The sequence below is a fragment of the Astyanax mexicanus genome, chromosome 15 (assembly GCF_023375975.1).
Source record: "Astyanax mexicanus isolate ESR-SI-001 chromosome 15, AstMex3_surface, whole genome shotgun sequence".
NCBI classification, from domain to species: Eukaryota; Metazoa; Chordata; class Actinopteri; order Characiformes; family Acestrorhamphidae; genus Astyanax; species Astyanax mexicanus.
In genome coordinates this window covers 27,066,579-27,093,403 of record NC_064422.1, presented here as the reverse complement: position 1 = coordinate 27,093,403, position 26,825 = coordinate 27,066,579, and the positions used below count along the sequence as shown (strand labels likewise).

Genomic DNA, 26,825 nt, shown 5'->3' with positions numbered 1-26,825 from the left:
GTATGCAGAGCTCCTTTGTTTGGCTTTTGTAATGAGCTTATATACACTGACTGCAATATATAGCGTATCACTGCACTATTTCCTGTGTCTTTACAGTTTATTATTTTTGTTTTTTTTATATATAGCTCAGCCATTGTCAGGCAATTGAAATCAAGCATTCCATAAACATTTCAACCTTCATTCTTCATTTAGTCTGATTTCTCAGAACTCTGCTACTACACAGAAGATTTTTTTATAAATGAAAGGAATGTAATATGTAGAATAGTATGCAGTATTTATATTATGAAATAATGTGAATATATGTAAATAGCAAAAAAGACAACTTTTAACTTTTTTTTTTTTTTTTTTTTGTGGTGTGTTACTAAGAACTTTGTATCTTGAAGATATGTTAAAGGTCTCCTTCCACTAAAATCCCCTTTTTCTTGTTCTTTGTGAAATACTATAGGTCTCTCTAAGTTGTGTATGATGCTGCACTTAAAACTGTTCCTCAACCTCCATTGTCTGCAGTATCTAGTAAAACACAAAATATTCAGGATCAGGAAAAGCACTGTGTCTACGTCAGCCTGTGAATTAGTATTCATGGCTTCGTCTTCCTTGGCTCACGACCGCCCACAAACAGAACTGAAGCTACACAGCCAGGCCCGTCTCGTCAGACAGGAGCTAGGAACAACATGGCAGTTTATTCCTGTGTTATTTGTGCAGATAACACATCTGTGTTCTATGCATTTCCCAGTAATACAGCAATGAATATGTTTGCACAGGATCTCCGTTGGATTTTGTGTTTTAAAGAGATTCTGAGACTAGGTCAGTGGCTGAACTGCGATTAGCAGGACATTACATATGTATGAAGTAACATATGTCATTGCAAAGACTGTTATTAGTGTAAAAATGTGTTTATTTTAAAACGTTTTTAACTGTTGTTCATCTTACTGCCTCGCAATGCTGTTAGCCAATCAGAAGCTAATTGTTTGCATATATGAATATTCATGAGCAAGAGCTAAAATCCTGTCGTATCCCCCCACTCCTCCACCGGACTAAAACACTGTTCACAAAAACCAATGTGTATATTGAAATAAAAATTTTTTATCCATTAAAAATGTGAACATGCAAAAGCACTCTTGTGTCTTGGATTACAATCTGTCTCTAAGCCAAAAACAAATGATTTGTTATTCATATACTGGAGTTTAAGATGAAATTAGATTATAATGGCAAAATCAATAACTTTTTATGACCAATTTAGTTTAACTAATGCAATAAGCTTATATTCACGGACTTCAGTGCATATAAAAACTGTCAGTCTCTTAAAATCAAGCATTCTATGAACATGGCAACCTTTATTCGCTCTCTGTCTCTGTTGAATCTCATCATTTGTTGCTCCGCAGGTGGACGACCTGAAAGCCAAGCTGGCGGCTCAGGAGGTGGACCTGAAGCAGAAGAACGAGGACGCGGACAGGCTGATCCAGGTGGTGGGCGTGGAGACGGAGAAGGTGAGCCGGGAGAAGGCCGTGGCTGATGAGGAGGAGGAGAAGGTGGCCAGCATCGCCGTGGTGGTGACCCGGAAGCAGAAGGACTGCGAGGAGGATCTGGCCAAGGCAGAGCCTGCTCTCATAGCAGCCCAGGAGGCTCTCAACACACTCAACAAGGTCAGATGTACAGCACGGAATATTTTTAAAGCATTTGCAGCATCTGAGACCCCTGTTCTGACATTATAGAGCTTTCTATGGCCTTGTTAGGCCTTTATGGACGATTCTTAGAAAAGGCCAAGTGAACATGCAATATTTTGCAACAAAACATGGTCTTTAAGTTTTTGTATTACATTTGACTCTTCAGAACAGAACAGAAACATGTCTGAATGTGAACAAATATTGTATGTTATAGATGGAAAAGTATCTAAAAGTAATAATACATTTTTGTTGGTGGAAAAAAAGCCCTGCATGCTTAACAAACTATTTAACTGTAAATACCACTTTTAATTACTATGCAGCACATAAAGAAAATCATTTTTAAACAGTTAAGAGATATAAAAAATATGTTGCCAATGAAACATTTGGCCTTAAATGGTTATTTAGCAGTAGTTCTGAAAAATCTAATTCCTTAACATTTCCCTTATAATATTCCTAAATGTAATTGACTAGCTGATTCTAATTGAAGTTCACTTCATTAGTTTAGCACTGGAGCTGCAAAGCTAATACAAATGTAATTGAATTTAGTATCCCACAAATTAGCATCAAGCTAACACCACATAACATTCATGTATGTTTAGTACATACATGGGTACTACTTAGCAGTATTGTGTTTGTGCCCCTATTGATTTGACTTTTTGTTTGTCATTCTGCAAAGAATAACATTACACTTAAACCCTACCTGAATGGGACTAGTCAGGGGGTCCTGGGGTAATTTTCTCTTTTATGGGGATCCTCTGTGATTTTATTCCCGTCCGGAACGACCATGTTGTGTTTTTCTCAGACGTCCTCTGAATTACCTACTGGTTTTTGCTGAACTCACTGAACCGTGATCCACCGGTAATTTTAGTCTGGCGAGTGGAAATGGAGGAGCTACTGAATGCGATGTCTTGTGACCAAGAGAGCCAAAAAAAACTTACTGGTACTCCTGTTTTTCCAGTTGCAATTGTCCAGATGCAAGAGTTTTATCACTGAGTAGTGAAAAAAAAAAGAGTGAAATATTTTTCACCGACATCCCCCTTTAGAAACTAATCCCACCCGGATAGGGCTTTAGACATTATTCCTACATCCATAAGCATTAATATGGAACCAGTCCTCCTTTGCAGCTCTAACTGCAGTTTTGGAACTCTGCAGTTATTGAGTCAGCAGAGCATTTCAGAATTAATTGGCAATACAGATAATCAGACTCATAGTTTTACAGGTATATACACCTAATTTCATGAAGCGACTTGTGATGGGGGCTTCACCAGACCACTGTTAGCGCTTTTGACTAAAATAACTGGTTCTTGATCTGATTCTGTTCAGGCTTATAAAAATATCCAAACTAGCTTAAGTTTGCAGCAATTTTAGTGCAATCAAGGGTATGAGGGTACAGAATACGCCACAAACAGAGGAAAAGTATGACTAAGTATGACTGTGGAATATAGAAAGCTCTTAGAATCACTGATTCTTTCACAATATGTGAACATATTTGTGGCTTTATACCCATGTGGCAGTGGGATTGAATAAAAGGTCTGAATTTAATAGCTAAGCAGTGTGTCTCAATACTTTTTAAAAATGTCCATATAATCTGCTTAATTTACTCTGTACGATCTTTATATTTCCTATAGAATAACCTGACAGAGTTGAAGTCTTTTGGGTCTCCGGTGGCTGCTGTTACGAATGTGACTGCTGCCGTCATGGTCCTCATGGCTCCCGGCGGCCGGGTTCCGAAGGATCGCAGCTGGAAAGCAGCCAAGGTGATGATGGCCAAAGTGGACGCGTTTCTGGACTCGCTCATGAACTTCAACAAGGAGAACATCCATGAAAACTGCCTGAAAGCCATCCAGCCCTACCTGCAGGACCCGGAGTTTAAGCCGGAACTGGTGGCGGCTAAGTCCAACGCTGCGGCCGGCCTGTGCTCCTGGGTCATTAACATAGTGAAGTTCTACGAGGTTTACTGCGAAGTGGAGCCCAAGAGACAAGCTCTGAACAAGGCCAACGCTGAGCTAGCTTCTGCTCAGGAGAAGCTCTCAGTCATCAAGGCCAAAATCAATGTAAGCTATCTGAGATATAGAGTCTATAGTATGGATGTTATCGTGTTAAAGGAGAACTCCAGTGTAAAATTGACTTTTGGTGTAGTAAAACATGATAAAGAGTACTAACCTCTGTTGAATTGCCCACCTCCTTTCTTCTGCAGCTTTTTAAGATCCAGTAATGTTTTGCAATTTCTCTGCATATCACTGTTTACAACCCATTGTGTAAGCTATATCTCCAGACACCTCCATCTTTACCTTTACTTTAAGATGTAGCAAATGCTACGGGTCTTAAACAGTGGCGTTTAATAAACTTCTACAGTTTTAAAGTTGTTAATGCCTCGTTTAAAGGTCAGGGCTCTCTGGATTCTACCAATAAAGTGTGGAGCTTTTTTGAGCCTGGATAACAGTGTAAAAGCCATTTATCTACAGAGGCAAAATATGCCCCATATCATCCATTTGGAGAAAAAGCAAAAATTAAATTCTGGATCTCGGAAAGCTGCAGGAGAACCGAGGTGGGCTATTCAACAAAGGTTTATACTCTTTATCATGTTTTACTCCACCAAAAGTCAGTTTTGCACCGGAGTTCTCCTTTAACTTAGTAGCACTGAAAATGCACAAATAACAAAGCATTAAACACAGTGTAACTGAGGTGCGATAACTGTCTGCACCTTTTAATTGTGTTTGTGATTGCATACTTTTTGTGATGCAGTGTTGAGGGGGATTCTCTGCGACTTTCCACAACTTCTCAGATACATTTTTCTCCCGGTTGAGATGAACTTGTTTGTTCCTTTGTAGAACTTAAAAAGTTTGAATTCTATGTTGCCGTCTGACTCTCTCCCTCCCTTAACAACCCCCTACTCCTCCTCTCCCCCTGACAGCACCTTAATGAGAACTTGGCGAAGCTGACTGCGAAGTTTGAGAAAGCCACAGCAGACAAGCTGAAGTGCCAACAAGAGGCCGAGACCACAGCACGCACAATCTCCCTGGCCAACCGCCTGGTGAGTCCCCCCACCGCCCCCCAGCCTCCCTCCCTCAACATGCACACGTATACACACACACAGAGCCTTTGGCAGCAGTGGCGTGTTCTCCTCGGGAAGCCGATGGATTCCTGCTAAGATGACGAGGGTGTGAATAAATCCAGGCTGAATATCTTGGCATCTCAGGTCTTAATTACCTGGTAGAAAAAGCACACACACACAAACACACACACAACAATAATGCAGATGCTCCTCTCAAGCCTGCGTAAGCAAAATCAATCATGATTAGGCCTTCTTAACGGCAGAGGTGCTTCTACCAGTCAAACCTGACGTTGTTTTAAAACTTGCTGACTTTTCTTGCAACACACTTGAGAACTTTGACAATAGTGCACTGTTAGGAGCTTTGGAGTTTTTTTTATGGTATTATAAAACCATAAATATTTGTGTTGCATGCCAAAGAATGCCCTTATTGAGTGTTTTAAGTGTTATATGTATAACTAGTAAGATGCCTGGTTAAAAATGCTCAGACACAGTTTTACAAGCCTATTTACAAGTCTTTTATTTTATAGTAAAAAACACTGAAGTTCCTTTTAAGGAAAAAGTGCTGCACCATGATAGGCTTAAAGAAGCTCATATATCTTAATCATAGTTTTAATTCTGTAACAAAAACACTTATTTTTCCTAAATATTTACTGTTCTCACTGTTCAGATTGTGTTGCTACGTCCCAAAACCTAGAGTACAGTCGAGTTCGGCATCATTTCTCAGCCATTTCATTATAGATGGGTGTTCTAAATTGAAGGACCTCTTTGTATTTCAATCTAAAAAGGCATATGACATTCTAAGCGTTTTTTAAAGACAAAAACTAATGTATTATTTTCTGCCCACTGTTAACCACAATACCCCAAATAGGGTTGCAACGCTATGAGATTTTCACGGTATGATAACCGTCTCAGAAAATACCGCGGTATCACGGTTATCACGGTATCACAGTTTGTTACATAAATTATTAAACTGACCCTTAAAGAAATTACAACAAAGGTTTTTTGTTCAATTAACTATTTATTGTAGAAACCTGGAACAATTATAATTTTAATGTCTCCATAAAAAAAAAAAAAAAAAAGCTGTACACCATCAGGTGAAGGAAACCAGGTTTTTGCACTACTCTTAAGGGCATTAAGAGTGTATATAAAATAAAAAAAAAAAAATATATATATATATATATATATATATATATATATATATATATATAAATATATAATATATATATATATATATATATATATATACACACACATACGTTACACACATTACATGTCCTCTAAGAAGTAAAGATCCTGTATTTAAAATATTCAGTACAATTATTTAAGTTTAAATTATTTAATATCTGATAAACTGAGCCTAGGTCAGTGTCTGATCAACAACTGTTGTAAACGTCCGTTTTACTGCCAAGTTGGTATATAACCAGATGCTGCAGAAAGAGGGGTTTATTTCTGACATGATCCTCACAATAGAGATTTCTATTTTAAGGCTTTCACACCGAGTCTGGTTTTAAAATATGAAAAACAGGCACGTCAGAATTTGAAAATGAACGCATGTAAATGAACGGCGTCTTCACATCCAGTCCGGCCAGGACCTTTACACGGACACGTGAATCCATCGTAGCACGCACTTCACGCCTGTACCTGCGTGCCCAAATTTCGGATAACTCAGCGCTTTTGCGGGCGCTTACCGCATGGGTTGTGCACGACTACAAAGAGGTTTTATTTAGGTTCAGATTAAAATTATAAACTAAACACATACTTTGCGCTGCAGAGCGGGGTGGTGTTCTCTGAGATGGGAGAACAGGTTTGACGTATGTCCACCTTTAGCTGTGACTTTACGGCCACATTGATTACAAATCGGATAACCATCCTCGGGTGCGTTCGGCGGGTATCTGAAATAGTCCCACACTGCTGATTTTAGTTTAGCCTTTTTTTAGGCGGACGGAGATTTGTTTAGTCTGATGCACTTTCTGCCGTTCTCACCGCTGTGTGCTGAGCAGCTGAAGCGGAGCAGAGTTGCACATGCGCGGGTGAGTTTCTCCGCTGGCTTGCGTTTTACCGGTAATAAGCAAACACACACGGTATGATAACCGTGCATTTTAATACCACGGTATACCGTGAAACCGGTTACCACTGCAACCCTAACTCCAAATCAGTACTGTGAAATTTGGGACATGAGTTAATTTCAAAATGTAATGTTTTATATTTTAGAATTCATGTAGCTTTTAGCCTAGCACAGATTCCTGTTTGCATGTCTAGTTTGAAGAATGTTTGAGCACTAACTGTATTTCTATAGCTAACAGAGTCTAGAGGTGCTGAGCTGCACTTCAGTATCAACAACACCATATTCTCCAATAGTCTCTGATTTTTTTCTATTTCACCAGCTTTAACTCAGGGTTTCACAGGTTATCTGGGTGTTTGGGTGATAAGTCAAGCCTGTTACAAAGCATTTTTAGGGTTTTGAAAGGCACCTACTGTGTTTTTTTTCGTGTGTGCGCTGGATTTTTATTTTTTTGTACTAAAGTAAGAACAGTGTTTCAGGTTTGATTTGTCTCTTTAATGAACTGAAGTCTCCCTATTCTATTATAGGTCTGTTTAAAATAATGTTAATATCAATTACGTTACTGTTTTATTAAACTTCTAGCCTAAACTGTCATGTGATCAGACTGCAGGTGGGAGTTTAGACCTGCTGGTTCTTGTGAACAGTCATTGTGCACACACTGAAAACTGGCAAAACAAATATTACCACACCTGAGCAATGAGCCAAGCAATTAGAGCATCTGTCAGCTCATCTCAGAACACAACCTGACTCTGCTCTCAGTCTCTCTGTTTGATTGTCATTACCTGTGTTTGTGTTGGTCTGTTTAGCTGTTTAATGGTTAAATATATAAAAAAATATATAATGTATTTATCACATCAGTAAATGTTTAAGAGTATACTGATAGAATTTCAGGATTTAACTGTAGAAGTATAGGCATATGGGTGCCATATGGATATCAGTGGATTTACACTTTCTGAAGGCTGTGAATATAAGGTTTTCTGTCTCTAGAGCTTGACACTTATGTAACTGAGAAAGCTGTATAACGCTGAGAACTTGCCAAATATCTACAATATATTTGACAAGCTGTGATAAAATCTTAAAGTAGATAACATGTCAAGAATTGTCAGGTTCTGATATTTGCCCACCCCAAATCAAAAAGACTGGTGAAGCCTGTAAGTTCCAGCCTCCAGAGTGACTTCTATAAAGATTTTTATTGTATTAGATGTAATGTATTAGACCTTCTAATGGGAAAATCTGCTGTATCATTAGCATTTGAATGTAGGCTTAGCTGGCTCTGTTTATTACAACTGGTTTGCAATCATTTTTACATGTTATGTCAAATCCAGCCCAAATATGTCCAAAGTTCTTGTGTCCTAGGTTACAATAACTAAAAATAGAATAAATAAAATAGTCAGCTAAGCACTCAAAACCAGAGGAAAACAGCCAAACAACAATAATCTGGCATTTAAATTGCCTTTTAAAAGGTAAAAAAGAGTTTTTTTTTTCTTTTTTTTCTGGGATTAAAAGCATAATTTTAACTGGAAACATCTACACAAAACTGTGCCAGACTGAGGTGCACAGCTTTCGACAGGCTGTCAGCCATTGTGTTTACGAGCACTTGCCCAGCCATGTGGAGGTCATACAGTTGCCTCGTGTTTATGTCCACTCCTTCTCCCACTGACTCTTCTCAGGCAGCAGCAGCCTGTCACTCACACAGACACAGAGACAGTGCTGTATACTGTATAAACTACAACACTCACTATTTACTTCTTGTGTTAAGAATCAAAACATTGCAACATGACGTGTTTTTGATGATTTAATTTCCTTAGGTGACATCCCATGTCCAGCGATGTGACTACTGTGCATGTGCACATCGTGATGACGATACTGCAAACAGCAAGGGACAATGTCCACAGACAGAAGCTGTGCATTATAAGACATATTGAATAAAACAGCTAAGAAACACTTTCTGGTGTTCAGCTTGTAATATTTTAGTAGGTTCTCTATAAGTTATGGTAACATTTTTTACAATATCACAAATCACAAATAACAGTATTTATGAATAGGGATGCACTGATGTGAGAATTCTGCGCCAATGCCAAAATCTGATATTACACATGTATATTTGCAAATGTTGATAAACATGTTATAGCTTACAGAGAGACTAGACACCCTGGTTATATCTTTATAACTTTAAAACATTTTTTAAAATTTAAGCTAATGTTGAGTTATTTTTATTAGTTTTAAAGTTGTGCAGCCTGTGTCGACCAGTTGTATTACTACGGCCAGTGTCATTCCTTTTCCGACACAATAAATAATTCTCTAAATATCAGTTTGATGTTTCAAAAAAAAAAAATAATAATAATTATCAACTAACAGCAATATAGTTCTGATATCATCATTCATACATCCCTACATATGATCTTAATACACCATGTTAAATGGTTAAGTAATGTAAAAACTCAATTCGAATAGTGAATTGAGACATTTAATAATAAAATGGCAAAGATTAATAATAATGTCAGTTATTATAGAATACATGAACAATAGTTTATTATTATTTATTCATTATTACAACAAAAATGACACACATTTGAATATTTGTCTCCCACACAGTTGGTTGCATATTTGAATGCTGTTCATGTGTTTCTCAGGTGGGAGGCTTGGCATCAGAGAACGTACGCTGGGCCGAGGCAGTGAATAACTTCAAACAGCAGGAGAGAACTCTATGTGGGGACGTTCTCCTCATCACTGCCTTCGTCTCTTATCTGGGCTACTTCACCAAACGCTACCGCCATGAGTTAATGGACAACACCTGGAAGCCGTACCTCAGCCAGCTGAAGGTCTGTTTATATGCTCAGATTTATGCAACTATTGAGTTTAAAACTCTATCTGGACGGGATTAGTTTCTCAGGGGAAGGTCTGTGAAAATATTTCACACTTCTACTCAGTGATAAAACTCTTGCATCTGGACTTCAACTGAAAAAACAGGAGGATCAGTGAGTTAATTAGCTTTCTTGGTCACATGGCATTGCGTTCAGTAGCTCCTCCATTTTCATTCACTGTTGTGTTTATGTGGATCTCCGTGGAAACGTGCACCCAAAGTTTAATTATGGTGCGTGGCAGTGGACAAATAGCTATTTTAATAAACATAAGGTGATGAAACTCAGAGATGTGAGTCCGGATGGGACTAAAATTAATGGAGGACAGTAGGTAATTCAGCCTGTAATTTTCTTAGAGGACGTCTGAGAAAAACACGTACATGGTCAATCCAGACGGGAATTAAATTGCAGAGGACCTCCCATAAAAGAGAAAATTACCCCAGAAGCCCCTGAGAAACTAATCCCCTCCGGATAGGGCTTAATTCAATATGTTTACTCAGAATATATATATGGTAACCACAGATTAGTGATTTAGAGCGTAGCATGCTCACCTTCCAGATCTGGGGTCTTGGGTTCCAGTACCTATCTGGGTGTAGTTTCCATGTTCTTCCCGTGTCTGTGTGGGTTTCCTCTGGGGACCAAAGTCATCAGTCCAAAAATGTGGAGATTAGGTTAATCGAATACTCTTTTTGATCGAATCGGACTTTTATCCATTCAGAATGAATGTGGGGCAAAAGTGCACAATCATTTGCTGTACTTCTGCTCCACTAATTTAAACCATTTCAGATATACTATTTTAGGTCAAGCCCCCAAGAACAAATACATCGTACTTTTGACCCACACTCATTTATTTGTCCTTCTATTTTCAATTCCTCATTACTCCCATTCATTTTTATTTTTACCAAGTCCTACAGCCACCAAACTGCATGATCTCCTTCAGGACAAGTCTCCAAGCTCTAAACCACAGCCATACTGACCGGTCATTTTTCATCCCTCGTTCCTCCAACTTTATCTGTGCAACTGTTCTGTGATTCTTCAGGAAACACACTTCTCTCATTTCAGATTTGTTCTTTTTGGCCCGACTCGTCCCTCTCAAATCCAAGTGTAGCCAAGCTTCCCTGTCAGCTTTAGCCTGTAATCTCTACAACTTCTGAATAAGATCTTGATGGCTGTACGCTCGCTTTGTTTCCTTTCTAACATTGTTTACTCTGTGCCTCAGGAGCTGCAGACAGTCTTGTTATCTTCTTTCTCAACAGGTACCGATCCCAGTCACTCCAGGGCTGGACCCCCTTTCCATGCTCATGGATGATGCGGACGTTGCAGCCTGGCAGAACGAGGGGCTTCCAGCAGACCGAATGTCCACAGAAAACGCCACAATCCTCACCAGCTGTGAGCGCTGGCCTCTCATGGTGGACCCCCAGCTCCAAGGGATCAAGTGGATAAAAAATAAATATGGAGACAATCTCCAGGTCATCAGGATTGGCCAGAGAGGGTGAATGTTACTGTTTGTGTTACAGGTTGTGTTTTTGGAATGTGGCTCCTCTGTGGCTTGTTTATTTATCATGGTTTGGTTCCATTTTATCTCCTGCTTTTTGTATGTAGCTACCTGGACTCCATTGAGAGGGCTTTATCTGCTGGTGAGGTTGTGCTTATTGAGAATCTAGAGGAGGCTGTGGATCCAGTGCTTGGCCCCCTGCTTGGTCAAGAAACAATCAAGAAGGGACGGTAAGTCAAACAAGAACAGTAAAATCACAATTTTATACTATCCTATAATATCTTGGATTTTTTCCAATGTTTTGCTTTTATAAATGTAATCATATTATATAATTTGCACTTTTCAAGAGAAGAACACTCCACGTAACTTAAAGAAAAGATTAGTGAAAGACATAAATTGGGGGCGCCGAGTGGTCCAGCGGTCTAAAGTGCTGCTACTATGAGCGGAAGGTCGCAGGTTTAAACCCCAGCTCATGCAGCTTTGCAATCAAGCTGCCGACGCTCAGAGGGAGCAAAATTGGGCCGTGCTCCCTCTGGGTGGGTAGATGGCGCTCTCTTCCCAAATCACTATAATGTGATGTCTGCAGCACAGGGCCTCTGTGAGCTGATGTATCTGAACCGTGTTGCTGCGCTTTCCTCCAAGTGCACCGTGATGCTACTCAGCAATGCTGCATCAGCAGCAGTTTGAAAAGAGGTGGTGGCTGACTTCACATGTATCAGAGGAGGCATGTGCAAGTCTTCACCCTCCTGGTGTTTTGGGGTATTACTAGTGATAGGTGGACTCCTAATGAGTTGGTTGGGTAATTGGCAGTGCAAAATTGGGGAGAAAATGGGGAAGAAATTAGGGAAAAAAATTAGGGAAAAAAAAACATAAATTGGGGAAAGATATGAAATAATTTTTTAATCACTAAACATTCCCAGAAATTCGGTTAAATCAATTTTTAAAAAATGGAAGAAATAAGGCACATGTGTAAATCTGCTTACTTAAACTAATGCTACCACCGTTGTTAAGTTGTGGTTATATACAGTGTTTTGTGCCACCAAACATTGTTAGTCTCCCACATACCTTTGGGTGAACTGTTATTGGTAGGGCTGCTTTGTAGATGTACAGTAGATGTACAGATCTAAATTCTTACCCAGGTGGTACATCAAACAGTAGCATGATCCAAACGTTTTATATGATATAGGGCTGCTAAATATTTTGTGCTTGATTTTTGATTGTTCCAATACTCAAAGTTGCAACCTGTAAATTTGTGTTTTTATATTGTTACTATGTAGAGTTTCTGTTTGTGTTTTAATTGCAGTTAAAAACAAAAAATCTCCATAGGAGATTGAATTGTTTCTTCTCTCCTTGATGGGTAGAGTTCAGTTAGCATTCTTCATCAAGCGTGTTTAGCTGTCCAGTTTGAGTGATGCTGTGTTTTGGCAGGTTGAGAAGACCTTGCATATTTTTATGTCCTTCAAATACATGATTTTACATAAAATAATAACCCATGTTCTCTGCTGTTTTACTGCAGCTACATAAAGATTGGAGACAAAGAGTGCGAGTACAACCCCCGCTTCCGCCTCATCCTCCACACCAAGCTGGCTAACCCTCACTACCAGCCCGAGCTGCAGGCCCAGTGCACCCTGATGAACTTCACCGTCACTCGAGATGGCCTGGAGGACCAGCTGCTGGCTGCTGTGGTCAGCATGGAAAGACCTGACCTGGAGGAGCTGAAGGTGAGCGGCGGCAAACTTCATTAACGTCTGTCGGCTCTCATCTCGGGCACCTTGCTATTACACTGATGGGACAATATGCTGCGGCATACCAAAGTCTGCTCTGAGGAACATCACAGGGGCTTTCATTAAAAGCAGGGAGCCAGCTCTTTGATATGGGCTTATCTTCTCCCAGCTTTGTCTGAGGAAAGCTAAGTGGGATGGGAGCTAATTGGTGGCTTTTTGGAGAGGCGTTTTTGAACTTAATTGGATTCATTGGTTTCTGATGTGTCGTTGGGCTGAACTCTGAGATAATTAGTTGCGTTGCGATAATCGCCAGCATGCAGTCAATTACCTAAGCTGAGCTTTGTAATAACACAAACTTTCAGTCTTGCAGGACCCTCAATATATCCTCAGACACCTTCCTGCGTATCATATTCTCCATTCTAATGAGGAGACTGGGTGGAGCGGTGGCTCGGAGGATTGCTGAAGTATGGTCCTTTTCAGCCTGGCCGTGCAGACAGGCGTTGGGGTAATGACTGCCGAGGGCTGCTCTGTAGGCTATGGCAAACACTTTATGGAAATGGAAGTAATCATATGAAACCGACTCAATCAAAACTTCAGCCACAAATGAGGCCGGCATTCTAGATTAGGCCAGCCTTCGATGCTACCATACAATTAGAGCCAAAGGCTCTCAAGGCTTCCACTCTGCTCTCATTAACTCCGCCCGTGAAATAAAAAAATCTCCTTTTTACATAAGCCCAGATTGCTGACAGCATGCTTTTTAAAGATTGAAACTTCAGATAAGACGAGGACTCTTGTCAGTAGTTCAAGAAAAAAAAAAGTATGCAAGGAGCAATTGTATTAGATTTGTGCTCCTCGAAAAAGAATAAGCTTAAGCTAGATCAGCCTAGGGTTTTGAGGCCTAAACTGTAGACAAATGCATGTGATAGTTTTAGAGCCTCATGTCCCGTCAGTGAAATTTGCTGTAAAATTGAAATGTGACTTAATGAAGCTTGGTTAATTAGCGCTTTGGCGGAGACACTACAGAGAGAAGAAATAGAATACCAAGCTCCCTTATCACCTTAATTAATACTAAAAGTTGAAAAAAAGGCATGACAGTGCCACGCTCCCGTTCCAGAGCCGTGTGGGAGTGAACAGGCCGTGCTGATTGTCAGTTGTGCCCTACCTTGCTGCTTGCTGTGAAAAGCCTACTGCAGTTTGGAAAATGGTCTTACGTAACACCCCAGAGACTGTTTTCCTTTTTTTTCTCCCACTGATTTAGCTCTTGCTTATGAGTGCTACATTACCAAATTCTCCTACATATCATTTATTGAAACAAACTCAAGAGAAATTGTAGTAATACTGTATGAGTCGGTAAACAGGCCTCAAGCTGTATCCGTGCTAAAGACCAGGAAAAGGCCTATGGAATCTAAATGTCATCCTCAGCTATGCAGACATCTGTATCAGACTCTTAATGAGGACCAAAAAAAAGAAAAGAAAAAAAGCTCCACTTCTTAAATAACCTTAACCGACTACGCTCCTCCACGTCGCATCATTATTTGCCCAAAATTGTAGATGTGTTATCTTATTTTAATTCCAATTAAACGTGCTGCCGACTAGTTAATTGTTTGTTTTCAGGGGTCTGGGGAAATTGCCTGCACAATATGCCTGGAAAGGCTTAGCGCTTAATTACGGACTCATTAAGATGACTGCTGTAGATGCCGCCCTCTCCCTCCTCTTCGGCTAAAGGTCACGCGGAAGGTCAGGGTCATTGAAGTCAGAGCGAAAATGATTTCCTCTAGATACCTTGCATTATTATCGGTGAGAACAGAGCCTCGTAAAAAGTGAGAAAAAGCGAGGAAAAAGTCGCTTGGTGACCACAAGAAGTGGCGTAGTGGTGTAAAACTTTACTCACTGCCTGTGCTGTGCTTTTAGAGTAAGAAAATAATTATCTTTGGATTATAACTCCCCAAAGGCCTGTATGTTGACCCACTTTTATAATTGAATAATTATAGGGTAAAGATATCTACACCTGAATTATCTACACTTGAAATATCTACACCATTATCTGATCTGTGTGGCAGCACTGAATGCATAAATAGAGGTGGACAACTGAGATTTTTGTTAGCTACTAGCTACTAGCAGTCACCACTCTGTACAGTTGTAGTAAACAGAAAAGCACATTAGAATGCATGTCTCCATTCGTCCACCTGGAGTGGATTGCTTTAGTGTACAACAGCAGAAGACCACTTGTTGGTTCCACTTCTGTTAGGCAGGAACAGAAAGCTGAGGCTGCAATGATCACAGGCTCACCGAAACTGAATGACTGAAGTTGTAGCCAGTGTCTGGACAATCTCAAATTCTGCTGTTGTCTGAATTTGGCACCAGAAGCTTGAACCCATGGACCAAAATCTTCTGGTGTTCCTAACTAATCATGTGGATCCTAACATCATGTGGATTCCACTGTTTTAAAAGCAATAAAAGTCCTACCTATTATATAAGAGGCAATCCCATTTCATCTCTTGCCTCTACCACTTAGCCCTGCCCCTCTGTTTTGCATGTTTACGCCTAGTTGTTGTAATAGAGGGTTAGGGCGAAGTGTTTGGACTACATAGCCATTGACTTGCAGTGCTATGTCTGTCATTCAGAACAGATTTTGCTCGTTCAAACTTTAAACCTTAAAATATATTTGCTATACTCACTAAAAAATGTTTGGTTTAAATTTTTTGGGCCCGATTTAAGATCTAATCTAAACAGAGATTTTTTTAGAGGACCACTCCAGACGGAGGGTTATGAGAAATAACTGACAAGATGGGTATGCAACCAAAGAAACCCATAACTGTAGTATTTTCTTAGTTAAAAATGATAATGCTCTGAGTGGTCCAGCAGGCTAAGTGCTACCACTATAATCAAGAGATCGTTGGTGCGAATCCTGTTTATGTAGCTTGCCATCAGCTACTGGAGGGTGGGTAGATGGCACTCTCTTATCACATCACTCCAAAGGGTGAGGACCGTAACACAAGGCTGTATCTGTGAGCTGATGTATCAGAACCGAGTCGCTGCGCTTTCCTCTGAGTGCGCTGTGATGCTACTCGGTAATGCTACATTAGCGGCAGTTCAAAAAGAGGTGGTGTCTGACTTCACATGTATTGGGAGAGGTATGTGCTGGGAGTACAAATGAAAAAATGAGATTGGATCTTAGCAAAGTATTCCTTATAAATATTCAGTGAGTTAATATGTTTGTTTCATATCAGTAAATAACTTCTCCAACTCTTCTGGCCACACGATGTCTGAATTAATGAATTCATTTCTGTCTGTTATGTGTTGTGCTGTGTTTGTTAGTTTGCATGCATGCATGCTTGTGAAGAAGTGTTTGCTGCACTATCAAAACATGGTGTATAGATCTGTCAGCGTTGACAGTCCCGTCACACGCAGACCTATGAAGGCTGGATGCAGTTTGATGTCTTACGCCACGAGGAAGTCAGTTAATCCACCTAGAGCTTTCCTTCATGTTTGCTGTTTGCAGATGCAGTGCGTATCGATCATGACCGTCTTTGAGCTGCCCTCCGCCACCCGTGCGCCCAACCCTTCTAACCCGCACTCTGCAGCCTCGCTTATTAGCCGCTTTTACCCACAGCCCTGTGATTTTCCTCTCTCTCTCTCTCTCTCTCTCTCTCTCTCTCTCTGTTTCTTTACAGTCCAACCTCACGAAGCAGCAGAATGGTTTCAAGATCACTTTGAAAACTCTGGAAGACAACCTGCTCTCCCGCCTGTCCTCGGCGTCGGGAAACTTTCTAGGAGATACAGAGCTGGTGGAGAATCTGGAGATAACTAAGCGGACAGCCGCCGAGATTGAGGAGAAGGTAGAGTTTCAGAAATGATCAGTTTGGTTTGGTGCTTTCTTAAAAACACCAAACTGTTGGTAACTAATGATCCACTTTGTTTGAACTGTAATATATTATGGTAATTTCCTAGTTCTAAGTGGAATCCAAGATAGCTGCTGTTATATCGACAGTACTTTGCAACCTTTATATGTCCACATGATTCCATGGTGTTTGAATGCACAAAAAAACTGAATAATGCTTTTTTATTAACTGGTTCTATCACCAACAGTTCTAGCAATGCTAACATGGACCATGAAAAGTGGGGCTTGTTTTGAATAAAAAAATAAAAAAAACTGTCCAACCAGTTGTGGTAAACTCCAGTATCTTCAGCCAACTGTTATTTTTTTGGAAATTTTTGACTTAAGCCCTATCCGGTTGAGATTAGTTTCTCAGTAGGTGGGGTAATTTGGGGGGCCCTTTGTGATTTTATTCCTGTCCAGGACGACCATGTATGTGTTTTTTTTCAGACCTCTGAGAAAATTACAGGCTAATTTATTCTGTGGTCCTCCGTTAATTTTAGTCCCATCCAGGTGCACATCTCACATTTAATAAAATAACTATTTCTCCATTGCCACACACTGTAATTTCACTTTGGGCACGTGTTTCCTTGGAGATCCAAGTATAAACAACAGCAAGTGGAACTGGAGGAGCTACTGAACACGATGTCATGTGACTGAGAAAGCCAAAAAACTCACTGCACCTCCTGTGTTTTCAATTGCAGCCCGGATGCAACAGTTTTATTACTAACTGAAGTGTAAAATATTTTTCACAGACTCCCCCTGAGAAACTAATCCCATCCAGATATGGCTTTAACATAAAATTATCTTATTGTTTAACTGATAAAGCCTATAGTTACACAGCTTAAACAGATTTTTTTCTAGCAACATTTTAAAGCATCCTACTCTTTACTTAAAATTTGTGAGGCTACACTGTAAAAAATGTGGCCCACATTCAATTGAATAATGTTGAAAATTCAGGTTTTGCGGTGCTCTGAATCGTTCTCTTAAGAATAGTACTCAAATTGACTCATGGGGGTCAGAGTTTTACGCCCTACCTGCCATTGTGTGCTTTACTCAATACAAATGTAACCCTTACAGAAAGCCTGTTATTGCTTCTGGCATGTTTATTCGTGATAGTTGTTGAGGAATCAGCTTATAAAGCAGTTTTACACACTGCAGTTCAGTGCTAGTGTCAGCAGGTCTGTTTTCAACAATTCATCGGCATGTTAACAGCTATAGTCTTCTCGTGCGCGTGTGTGTGTGTGTGTGTGTGTGTGTGTGTGTGTGTGTGTGTGTGTGTGCATACCTGTGTGCTGATTTAGGTGAAGGAGGCGAAAGTGACAGAGGCCAAAATCAATGAGGCGAGGGAGCACTACCGTCCGGCGGCCGCTCGTGCCTCTCTCCTCTACTTCATCATGAACGACCTCAATAAAATCCACCCCATGTACCAGTTCTCTCTCAAGGTAGCCCTCACTATTGACCCTGAACTTTAATACACGCTTTCTCCCTCTCTCTCTCTCTGTCGCTCTGTCTCTCTCTCTGTCTCTCTCTCTCTCTCTCTCTCTTTCTCCGTCTGTCTGGCCTCTTTGTTTATTTCCTTCATACAATCTGATTCAGTTTGCTCTCCAGACACAGTTTATTGTGTTTTCTGTTTGCTGCCTCTTTTTGTGTTTTGTCTGTTCTAGCGTATGCTCTCGCTCTCTCTCTCTTGCTCTCGCAGCCATTCACCTATTGGAAAATCTGACATTTAATACAAAACACTGTCATAGTCCCCAGATGCGCACAAACCCACAATAATGGAAATAGGCTGCTCGAGCTATGATACAGACAAGGTGTCAGCTTTGCAAAAGTGATTTTTGTGAGCTTTTGCTGAAGATAGATTAAAAATGCATAATTAAATTGCTGGTGGTCTGCCTCAAAAGCCTTTCTCATATATCTGTGCAGTCGCCATGCTGTGACAAGATACAATCTGCTGCTATCAGGAAATAATTGCCTCTTTCTTTTGCTACAAATTTATGCAGGAGAAACGAGCGTGATCTTTAGCGGAGAGCGTTTTCGAAAATGCCTCATTTGAGGCAGATGGAAAAAAACAACCCTATGATTAATTGCTAAACAATGAAAATATTTGGAGTTGCTCTGTAATCCATGTGTTTTTCCTGCTTGTTCGTGTGTGTGTGTGTGTGTGTGTGTGTGTGTGTGTGTGTGTGTGTGTGTGTGTGTGTGTGTGTGTGTGTGTGTGTGTGTGTGTGTGTGTGTGTGTGTGTTTTTGTTTTGCCAGGCCTTCAGTGTTGTATTCCAGAAAGCTGTGCTGAAGGCGGCTCCAGACGAGGCCTTGAAACAGAGAGTGTTAAATCTGATTGACAGCATCACGTCCTCAGTCTTCCAGTACACCACCCGCGGCCTCTTTGAGTGCGACAAGCTCACGTACACGGCTCAGCTCGCGTTCCAGGTAAGCCCCTCCAACTCATTACAGCTGTCAGAGTCGGAGGATAAGACTGGAGGAGAGTGTTTGTGTTTTTTGTTATCGAGATTTAAATGAAGTACTGTTCGAAAGATTGAAATCTGTTCTGTAATACAATACCGGTGTGAATGCAGATAGATGTAAAAAAAAAAATGTTGAAGAAACCTTGAAGAAGGAAAAAAGTTTGTTTCAGTGAATGTCAGTGTAAAAAGATTTTAGTTAAAGTCATGTTGGAGCTATTTATCCTCATACTGTACAATTCTGACACAATAGCCGGAACAATAGCCACATTTTAAATATGGTAAAAAAAAATAGAGATTAGAGAAAAATAGAGAAAGTTTTTTGTGATTGTTATGCTTGCCTTTAAAATCATTTAGTAGGATTGATAATGGGAAGGTTCAGAATGATGAACAGAATCCAGAATAATGAACAGAGGTCTAAATTATTGTAAAGTTATTGAGAAAGATGTATAGCATTTAAAATGCACTTAATGCACTAAATTAATAAATGCTGTGATGTTACTAAATTCCTGTAACTGCTTTAACCAGGATTCAAAACAAATGAATACTTTTAAAAAAAATAGGGAAAGGAATTAGGAATTAGGTTGAATGCAACAATGCTGAAATGTGAAAAGAAAGTGAAATCTGAACTGTTTCTTTTTTATTAATTTTTTTCCTCAATAGTTAAGTAAAGTTAGTTTAATACATTGTGTGATTCATGGGATCATTGATTTGTGTGTTTTTGATATTATCTCTCTGGGATAAGGGACTGTCTATTAATTACAGCACTTTTTTATGAGCTTTCTGAAAGGGAATCTTTATTAATTACCGCACTTGGTTTCTGAAAGGGAGTGTGTATAAATTACAGCAGTCAGTTTCTGAAAGGGATGGATTACTAATGACAGCACTTGATTTCTGAAAGTTACTGTTTATAAATTACAGCAGTCAACTTCTGAAAGGGACAATCTTTTATTACATTAGTTAATTTCTGGAAGGAGACTCTACAAATTATATTACTTGGTTTCAGTAAAATTTGCTATATTGTTTTAATGACGAGTGTCAAAGGTCTGAGATATATTAGGAGGCATGGATCAGTCCGTTTTTTTATCTGAAGGAATAATGTGCTATTGTAAAGATCTGAGCCACTTTGAAAGAGGCCAAGTGGTGATGTCTATATGATCCTTTTGATGTATTTTTACAGACAATTTTCTATTCTCTCAGATTCCCACAGGCTGTCTGGAGTCTCCTACAGAGAGATTAGCATTCATAGGCCTTTCATATCATATTTTATTGTTAATCTTTTTTAATGTGTTGTATTAACTGCTTTAGCTATAAACACATATCAAGTAAATAAATTGCATCACTTTTAAACCATTTAAAGCAGCTTTACTTTAAGATTGTATCTTTCTCTCTCTCTCTCTCTCTCTCTCTCTCATGCTCTTTTCTCCTTTCTTTATCTGTCCTTCACCTGCTGCCTCGTGTCTCTTTAGATTTTACTGATGAATAAAGAGATCAACCCCAGTGAGCTGGACTTTCTTCTGAGGTATCCTGTCCAGCCTGGTGTTACATCACCCGTGGACTTCCTATCTCATCACTCATGGGGAGGGATCAAGGTGAGACATCGTAAAGGTCGTTAGATACACTTTGCATATGAATTTTGCTTCAAGGCATCGTCCATTTCTGCTTTTACTAATATTCATCTATAAAATATGTAAAGCTTGTGTTTATTGATCATTCGCAGTCTTACAGAAGACTTTACATCATGCTTACATCATCCTAATCAGTGTTTCTGCTGGAAGTAAGCTCTAATTGCACATGCGTAACTGTGCACGGGGGGAAAGCAGCAGTCTCTTTCGCACATACCATTTTCAGCTGCATATAACACACTGAGCCTGTCTCGCGTTCCTGCAGACGTCCCCAAGGATGACACTTAGCAGAAGTTTACTCACTTGTCAGATCTGTTCAGCAATAAGCTGAACCTTAATGGCAAGTGTATCCCCAAAGCTTTCAAAGTGTGTTAATATTTAAAACGGAACCTTTAAAATCCAGTTAATTTATTTCTGAAGTTTTATGTTTTAAGATCACTTTTTTTAACTTTGGGTTCTGGCTCATCTAGCTGCTCTCCACAGCTGCCAGAGTAGCAGATGGCTTCATTACGATTTATAGTTCAGGTATTAAAAAAACGTCCTGTTTTGAAGAGCAGACGATTAAAAGAAATGGCCTTCTCACTCAGCCCTTCAAACTTACATCATCAAACCAGTAAAAAATAAACAGCAAATCAATGACACTGATCTTATACTGATATAGCTTTCTTACCATAACTGTTCTGGACTTTCAAAAACAAATTGGAGAATAAATAATGTGCTGAAATGTATATAATTTGTAATATGAAGCTTTTATTTAGTTGAAGAGTTTCAAGTTGGTCTTCTGCTTTTTCACCATTGAATAAATGACATAGCCTAAATATATTTGTCTTGCTTTTCAAAGAAAAAACTATTTCTAAACTACCTCTTTAAAATGTTATTGAACACATCTCACCATAAGTACCAACAAAGCACAACAGTGCAATTTTAATCTTGAATTTATTCTGCACTACTTTAATTTTTAGTCACACATACAGCTCTGGAAATAATTAAGGCACCACAAAATATATCTATATAGCTATAATAGGTATATGTTTGAGTAAAATTAACATTGTTGTTTTATTCTATTAACTACGAACAACATTTCAAATTCCAAATAAAAATATTGTCATTTAGAGCATTTATTTGCAGAAAATGAGAAATAACAAAAAAGATGCAGAGCTTTTAGACCTCAAATAATGCAAAGAAAACAATTTCATATTCATAAAGTCATAGAGTTCAGAAATCAATATTTGGTGGAATAACCCTGTTTTTTAATCACAGTTTTCATGCATCTTTGCATGTTCTCCTCCACCAGTCTTACACACTGCTTTTGGATAACTTTATGCCACTCCTGGTTCAAAAATTCTAGCAGCTCAGCTTGGTTTGAAGGCTTGTGGTCATATAATCATCTTCCTCTTGATTATATTCCAGAGGTTTTTAATGTGGTAAAATCAAAGAAACTCATCATTTTTAAGTCGTCTCTTTTTTTTTTTCCAGAGCTGTATAACTTGCAAACCACCTACCTAAGCAGTGCAGTTTTTGTTATAAATTTAACTCAGCAGTGCTACTTAAGCCACATTTGAAGAAACAACAAACAAACAAGTAATTGCTAATGCTAAGTTAGCTCAACTAATCTTACAAGCCTAACTCTGTGCAGCTCGTATCTTTCAGTTGGAAAACAATTAGTGTGTGAAGAGTTATTAAACAGAGTAGATTGATACTAAGTGGGATAAGTGATGCTGAATGTTTTATTTTATTTAATTTGTGCTTATAGAACATACTTCTTTTCCCTCACTCCCTGCCTCTGTGCATTGCTGAGGAAGAGGTGAAGTGCGAGCCTGTTAGAAACAATATGAATTAAAATAAATGATTAATTGTTCTGTATGATTTTGTTTTCACATATTAAACTAAAATATTGGCAAATAGTTGGTGCATCCTATACTCTAAATTACAATTTTAAAGCTTTAAGAGTTAGATAACTTACTCTGAGTGTTATAGCTTCTTTAAAGTACACACAACCTCCACACAGTAGGGTTAGTTTCGGCCCTGTCATTCCTGTCCACCTGAAAGATACTTTAATTATGTTCTCATTAAAGGACAGGGAAAAGAGAGGTGTGAGCATTTAAGGTGTAGAAGAGTCTAGAGCTGGAGCTGGTTTGATTGCATTGATAAAGACCTTTCAGCAGCCCAACCCCTCAGTTCCCCATATTTAGTTGCATATAACATAACATTAGTAACATTTAGGGACGAGTTGACACGTTTATTATTGTGGTGTTAGGTTGTGCTCTGTTTTCTGTGCTGAAGAAACACTACTTGTTTTCCAACTGAAAGATACGAGCTGTACAGAGTTAGGCTTGTAAGATTAGTTGAGCTAACTTAGCATTAGCAATTATTTGTTTGTTTGTTGTTTCTTCAAATGTGACTTAAGTAGCACTGCTGAGTTAAATTTATAACAAAAACTGCACTGCTTAGGTAGGTGGTTTGCAAGTTACACAGCTCTGGAAAAAAAAAAGAGACGACTTAAAAATTATGAGTTTCTTTGATTTTACCACATTAAAAACCTCTGGAATATAATCAAGAGGAAGATGATTATATGACCACAAGCCTTCAAACCAAGCTGAGCTGCTAGAATTTTTGAATCCACAGAGCTAAGAGCAGCTCTGCAAACACAGCTACTGTCAACTCAGGGAAGAGGCCGGGTTTGTTTTGGAGAGCGAGAAAGTCCACACTGCTAAACTGCAGCACAGAGACGCCCCGTTTTCCATAAGCAAGGCTTTTTTGCGGATTATGAGTCATCAGCGTCCTGCCGGTTTCAGCACCTTCAGGACGGGTGGGCTGCTCCGTATGCACAGGGACCGGCATGTGTCACAGCGGCGCTCCTGGATAAATATAACTACGCAATAAGAAAGCCTTCGTTTCGCTGCCTCAGCACTTTCTACCTCTCCGTTATGAAGGAACTCTCTAATGTTTGCTCAGCAATTTGAGCGGCGTAAAGACAATTTGCTTTGCAGTTAGATTAGATTAACACCCTGACACTCACACCGATGGCGCTTTTGAACCTTTTCTTCCCCGGGTCTTCTTTTGTATCCTTGCTCCTTTTTGATGAATTCCACTGTGGCTCACTCAGCAGTTACCACACACTCATGTATTCAATATATAATGCATACTGAAGGAACCCTTCATAATTTATTCATTTTAGGGCCAAACCAGGTAACAAATGTCTACCACTTAAAGGAGCATTCGACAAGATTCAGGAAACACCACCTCTAATGGTTAACTGAGGCTACGTTCACATTACAAGCCACGTTACTCAAATACGTTTTTTTGCTTAGATCTTGACGGTTCACATTCACAAATGTAAGTGACCTGAATCTATATCTGTGTGTAATGTAAACAAATCTGTCCCTCACATGCTCACATTGATATGCATATAAATGTCGCCTTCTTCACCAACAATAAAAACAATGCCATATTTGAGAGACGACTCGTAGCTTTATAAAGGGAAATGGATGAATTAGCTGCTCATATGTGGAGCATCTTTTACACAAGTGGAGAGTAAACAGCTGGTCTGAAGTACATACTCAGGTCAAGGAGGTGAAAAAAGGCCAGGCGGTTTGCTTTTGCTGCTTTTGCAGCTATAGATGCACAGCTGCACCAAGAGATGCGTGGGTACCAAAGAGAAACACGTAGCTCATGCATAAAAGCAAAAAGACTCATGAATTCATATTTGACTGTTCACATTCATGTTGCACGGCCATGGATCGCATATGTATCTGATTTTGGACCACATATGAAAGGGACTCAAATCTGATTTGGAAAAAAAAAAAAAAAAAAAACGAATTTGACACGTTCACACAGCAATGAAAAAATAAGATCTGAGACACATTGAGCAAAAATTAGATTTGAGTCACTTCAGCCTGGTAATGTGAACGTAGCCTTAGTGAATGCCACCACTTCCATCCCTGCCCATGAACATAAACAATGCACCCCCTCTAAAATATATATATTTTATATTATATATTATAATATTTATATATATATATTTTTTTTTCTTTTCAGAAATATGTAACATCTGATGATGCTCCACACATACATACTCTAGACATTCTTTATGGTCTAGCGGTGGCATGTGGCCACAGTGGGCATTAATTTTCCATGATTTTAAGGGTCTTTATGGTCTTAGCATTTTGGCATATGTGGCCCAGGAATTGGTGATTCTTCTTCTTGAGTTGTTTTTTCCTGGTCAAGGTGGTTAAAAAAAATATCATTTGGGTAAACATAATACTCTGTGCTGTTAAGCTAGCTAGTCAAACAGCTTGATTAAACTTGGTCATACTGGTGGTCTAGCATCATCAGGTTGATCAGGCTGAGCTTGATCATGCTGTTGAGCATTATGTTTTTTTTCAGGAGGGTTTGGACCTATAAATACATAGAATTTGAGAAGATGCTGAGATTGTATTTGCTGTCTGTTGTATAATACTCATGAAAACACATTATGAAAAACATTTGTAGCATTGTTAGCAGCAGCTGAACAGTTTAGGGTTATCCAAAGCTTTAATTTACTCATCTCTCTAAGTGACACCTCACATTATTTTTTATGTAAAGTCTGACAAAGAGAAAACTTCTGTACCCAAATTTATCTCCTTTAAAAATGCAACAGTTGTCTGCATTTTGGAAAAATACTTTTTGTTTAGGAAAAAACCTATGTGTACTGTTTAATCCAGCTGTAGCATATTTTTCAACGCAGAACAACCATGCAAGCGGCCTTCATCTGTTTTAATGACAGTGTGCACATACATAGTTACACACCTGCAATATATTCTTTCTTTTCAGGCCCTTTGTTCCATGGATGAGTTCCGCAATCTAGACCGAGACATTGAGAGCTCTGCTAAACGCTGGAAGAAGTTTGTGGAGTGCGAGTGTCCAGAAAAAGAGAAGTTCCCTCAAGAGTGGAAAAACAAAACGTCCCTGCAAAAGCTATGCATGATGCGGGCTCTGCGGCCAGACAGAATGAACTACGCCATCAGGTCAGACACTGTGCTTAGTAGACAGCGGTGATGTCATTGTTATTAATAGAATGTTATGATCCTTCTCATTTTTACTGTGCTTACACTACAGCCTACATTATGCATGAAATATGGCTAAAACGATATGTTACACCTCTGTATTCCTTTCTGTTGATGGGAATAATACATATTTTAATTATGAATTATTAATGCCTGTAAACAACAATAATCAGCATATAATAGGGGTCAGTTGGATACAGTGCTGTCTTAGTAGGTGTGTATAAATTGTGTCTTTTTTGGGGACCATCATTCGATAACCAAAATACCTACCAGTATAACCCAGACTCCACCCCTTACAGTATTGAGCTCCACCCCTTAGTAAGAGCTCCACCCCTTTCAGTACTGCTGAGCTGCTAGGTGCCAAAAAGTGAGTAAAATGGAGTAGTATATGTACCATTCAGTGGAAAGGTTCTATCAGTGAATCTACAAAACCTCAGTTCTCAGCCTCACAGTTTATACTTATACTGTAAAATTGAGCCCTTTTCTTTTTTTAAGCTTTATTTATTATTAAAACATTATAATAGAGGAATACACATAATATATTTTATCTCCTACCCTTTGCCATGATGAGCCATGCTAATCTGATAAGACTTGTCCTGTATGTCCTCTTATCGTATACGTCAGCTCGCGGCTGACAGCTTGGGAAGGAGCCTTGCATCATGAATGTCTATGAAGTGTTTCCTCATGTTTCATAAGTGTAGCTCTCGTACATCCCTGACACATTTAAAACGCTCACATCTGACCTCTAAAAAGCACTCTGATGAAGGACGTTTCTCCGAGCAGGGATTTTGTGGAGGAAAAACTGGGCAGCAAATACGTGATGGGCCGCTCAGTGGACTTCGCCGTCTCCTTTGAAGAGTCTGGATCTGCCACTCCCATGTTCTTCATCCTCTCCCCTGGAGTTGACCCCCTCAAGGACGTGGAGAAACACGGTAATGTACCTGTGAACTGTGA

At 39.3% G+C, this 26,825-nt stretch overlaps 1 protein-coding gene across 1 annotated transcript in view; it reads left to right on the top strand.

The window, feature by feature from the left end:
• dnah9 (dynein, axonemal, heavy chain 9) overlaps nt 1-26,825 on the top strand; it is a 163,885-nt gene that overhangs the window by 97,139 nt on the left and 39,921 nt on the right. Inside the window, exons 50-62 of the mRNA XM_022668867.2 lie at nt 1,383-1,643; nt 3,293-3,718; nt 4,579-4,698; nt 9,415-9,603; nt 10,899-11,134; nt 11,245-11,367; nt 12,654-12,858; nt 16,536-16,700; nt 18,043-18,183; nt 18,999-19,169; nt 20,671-20,793; nt 25,639-25,832; nt 26,655-26,803. Of these exons, the coding sequence (XP_022524588.2) occupies nt 1,383-1,643; nt 3,293-3,718; nt 4,579-4,698; nt 9,415-9,603; nt 10,899-11,134; nt 11,245-11,367; nt 12,654-12,858; nt 16,536-16,700; nt 18,043-18,183; nt 18,999-19,169; nt 20,671-20,793; nt 25,639-25,832; nt 26,655-26,803 (2,503 nt within the window). The remainder of the gene's footprint in view (nt 1-1,382; nt 1,644-3,292; nt 3,719-4,578; nt 4,699-9,414; nt 9,604-10,898; nt 11,135-11,244; nt 11,368-12,653; nt 12,859-16,535; nt 16,701-18,042; nt 18,184-18,998; nt 19,170-20,670; nt 20,794-25,638; nt 25,833-26,654; nt 26,804-26,825) is intronic.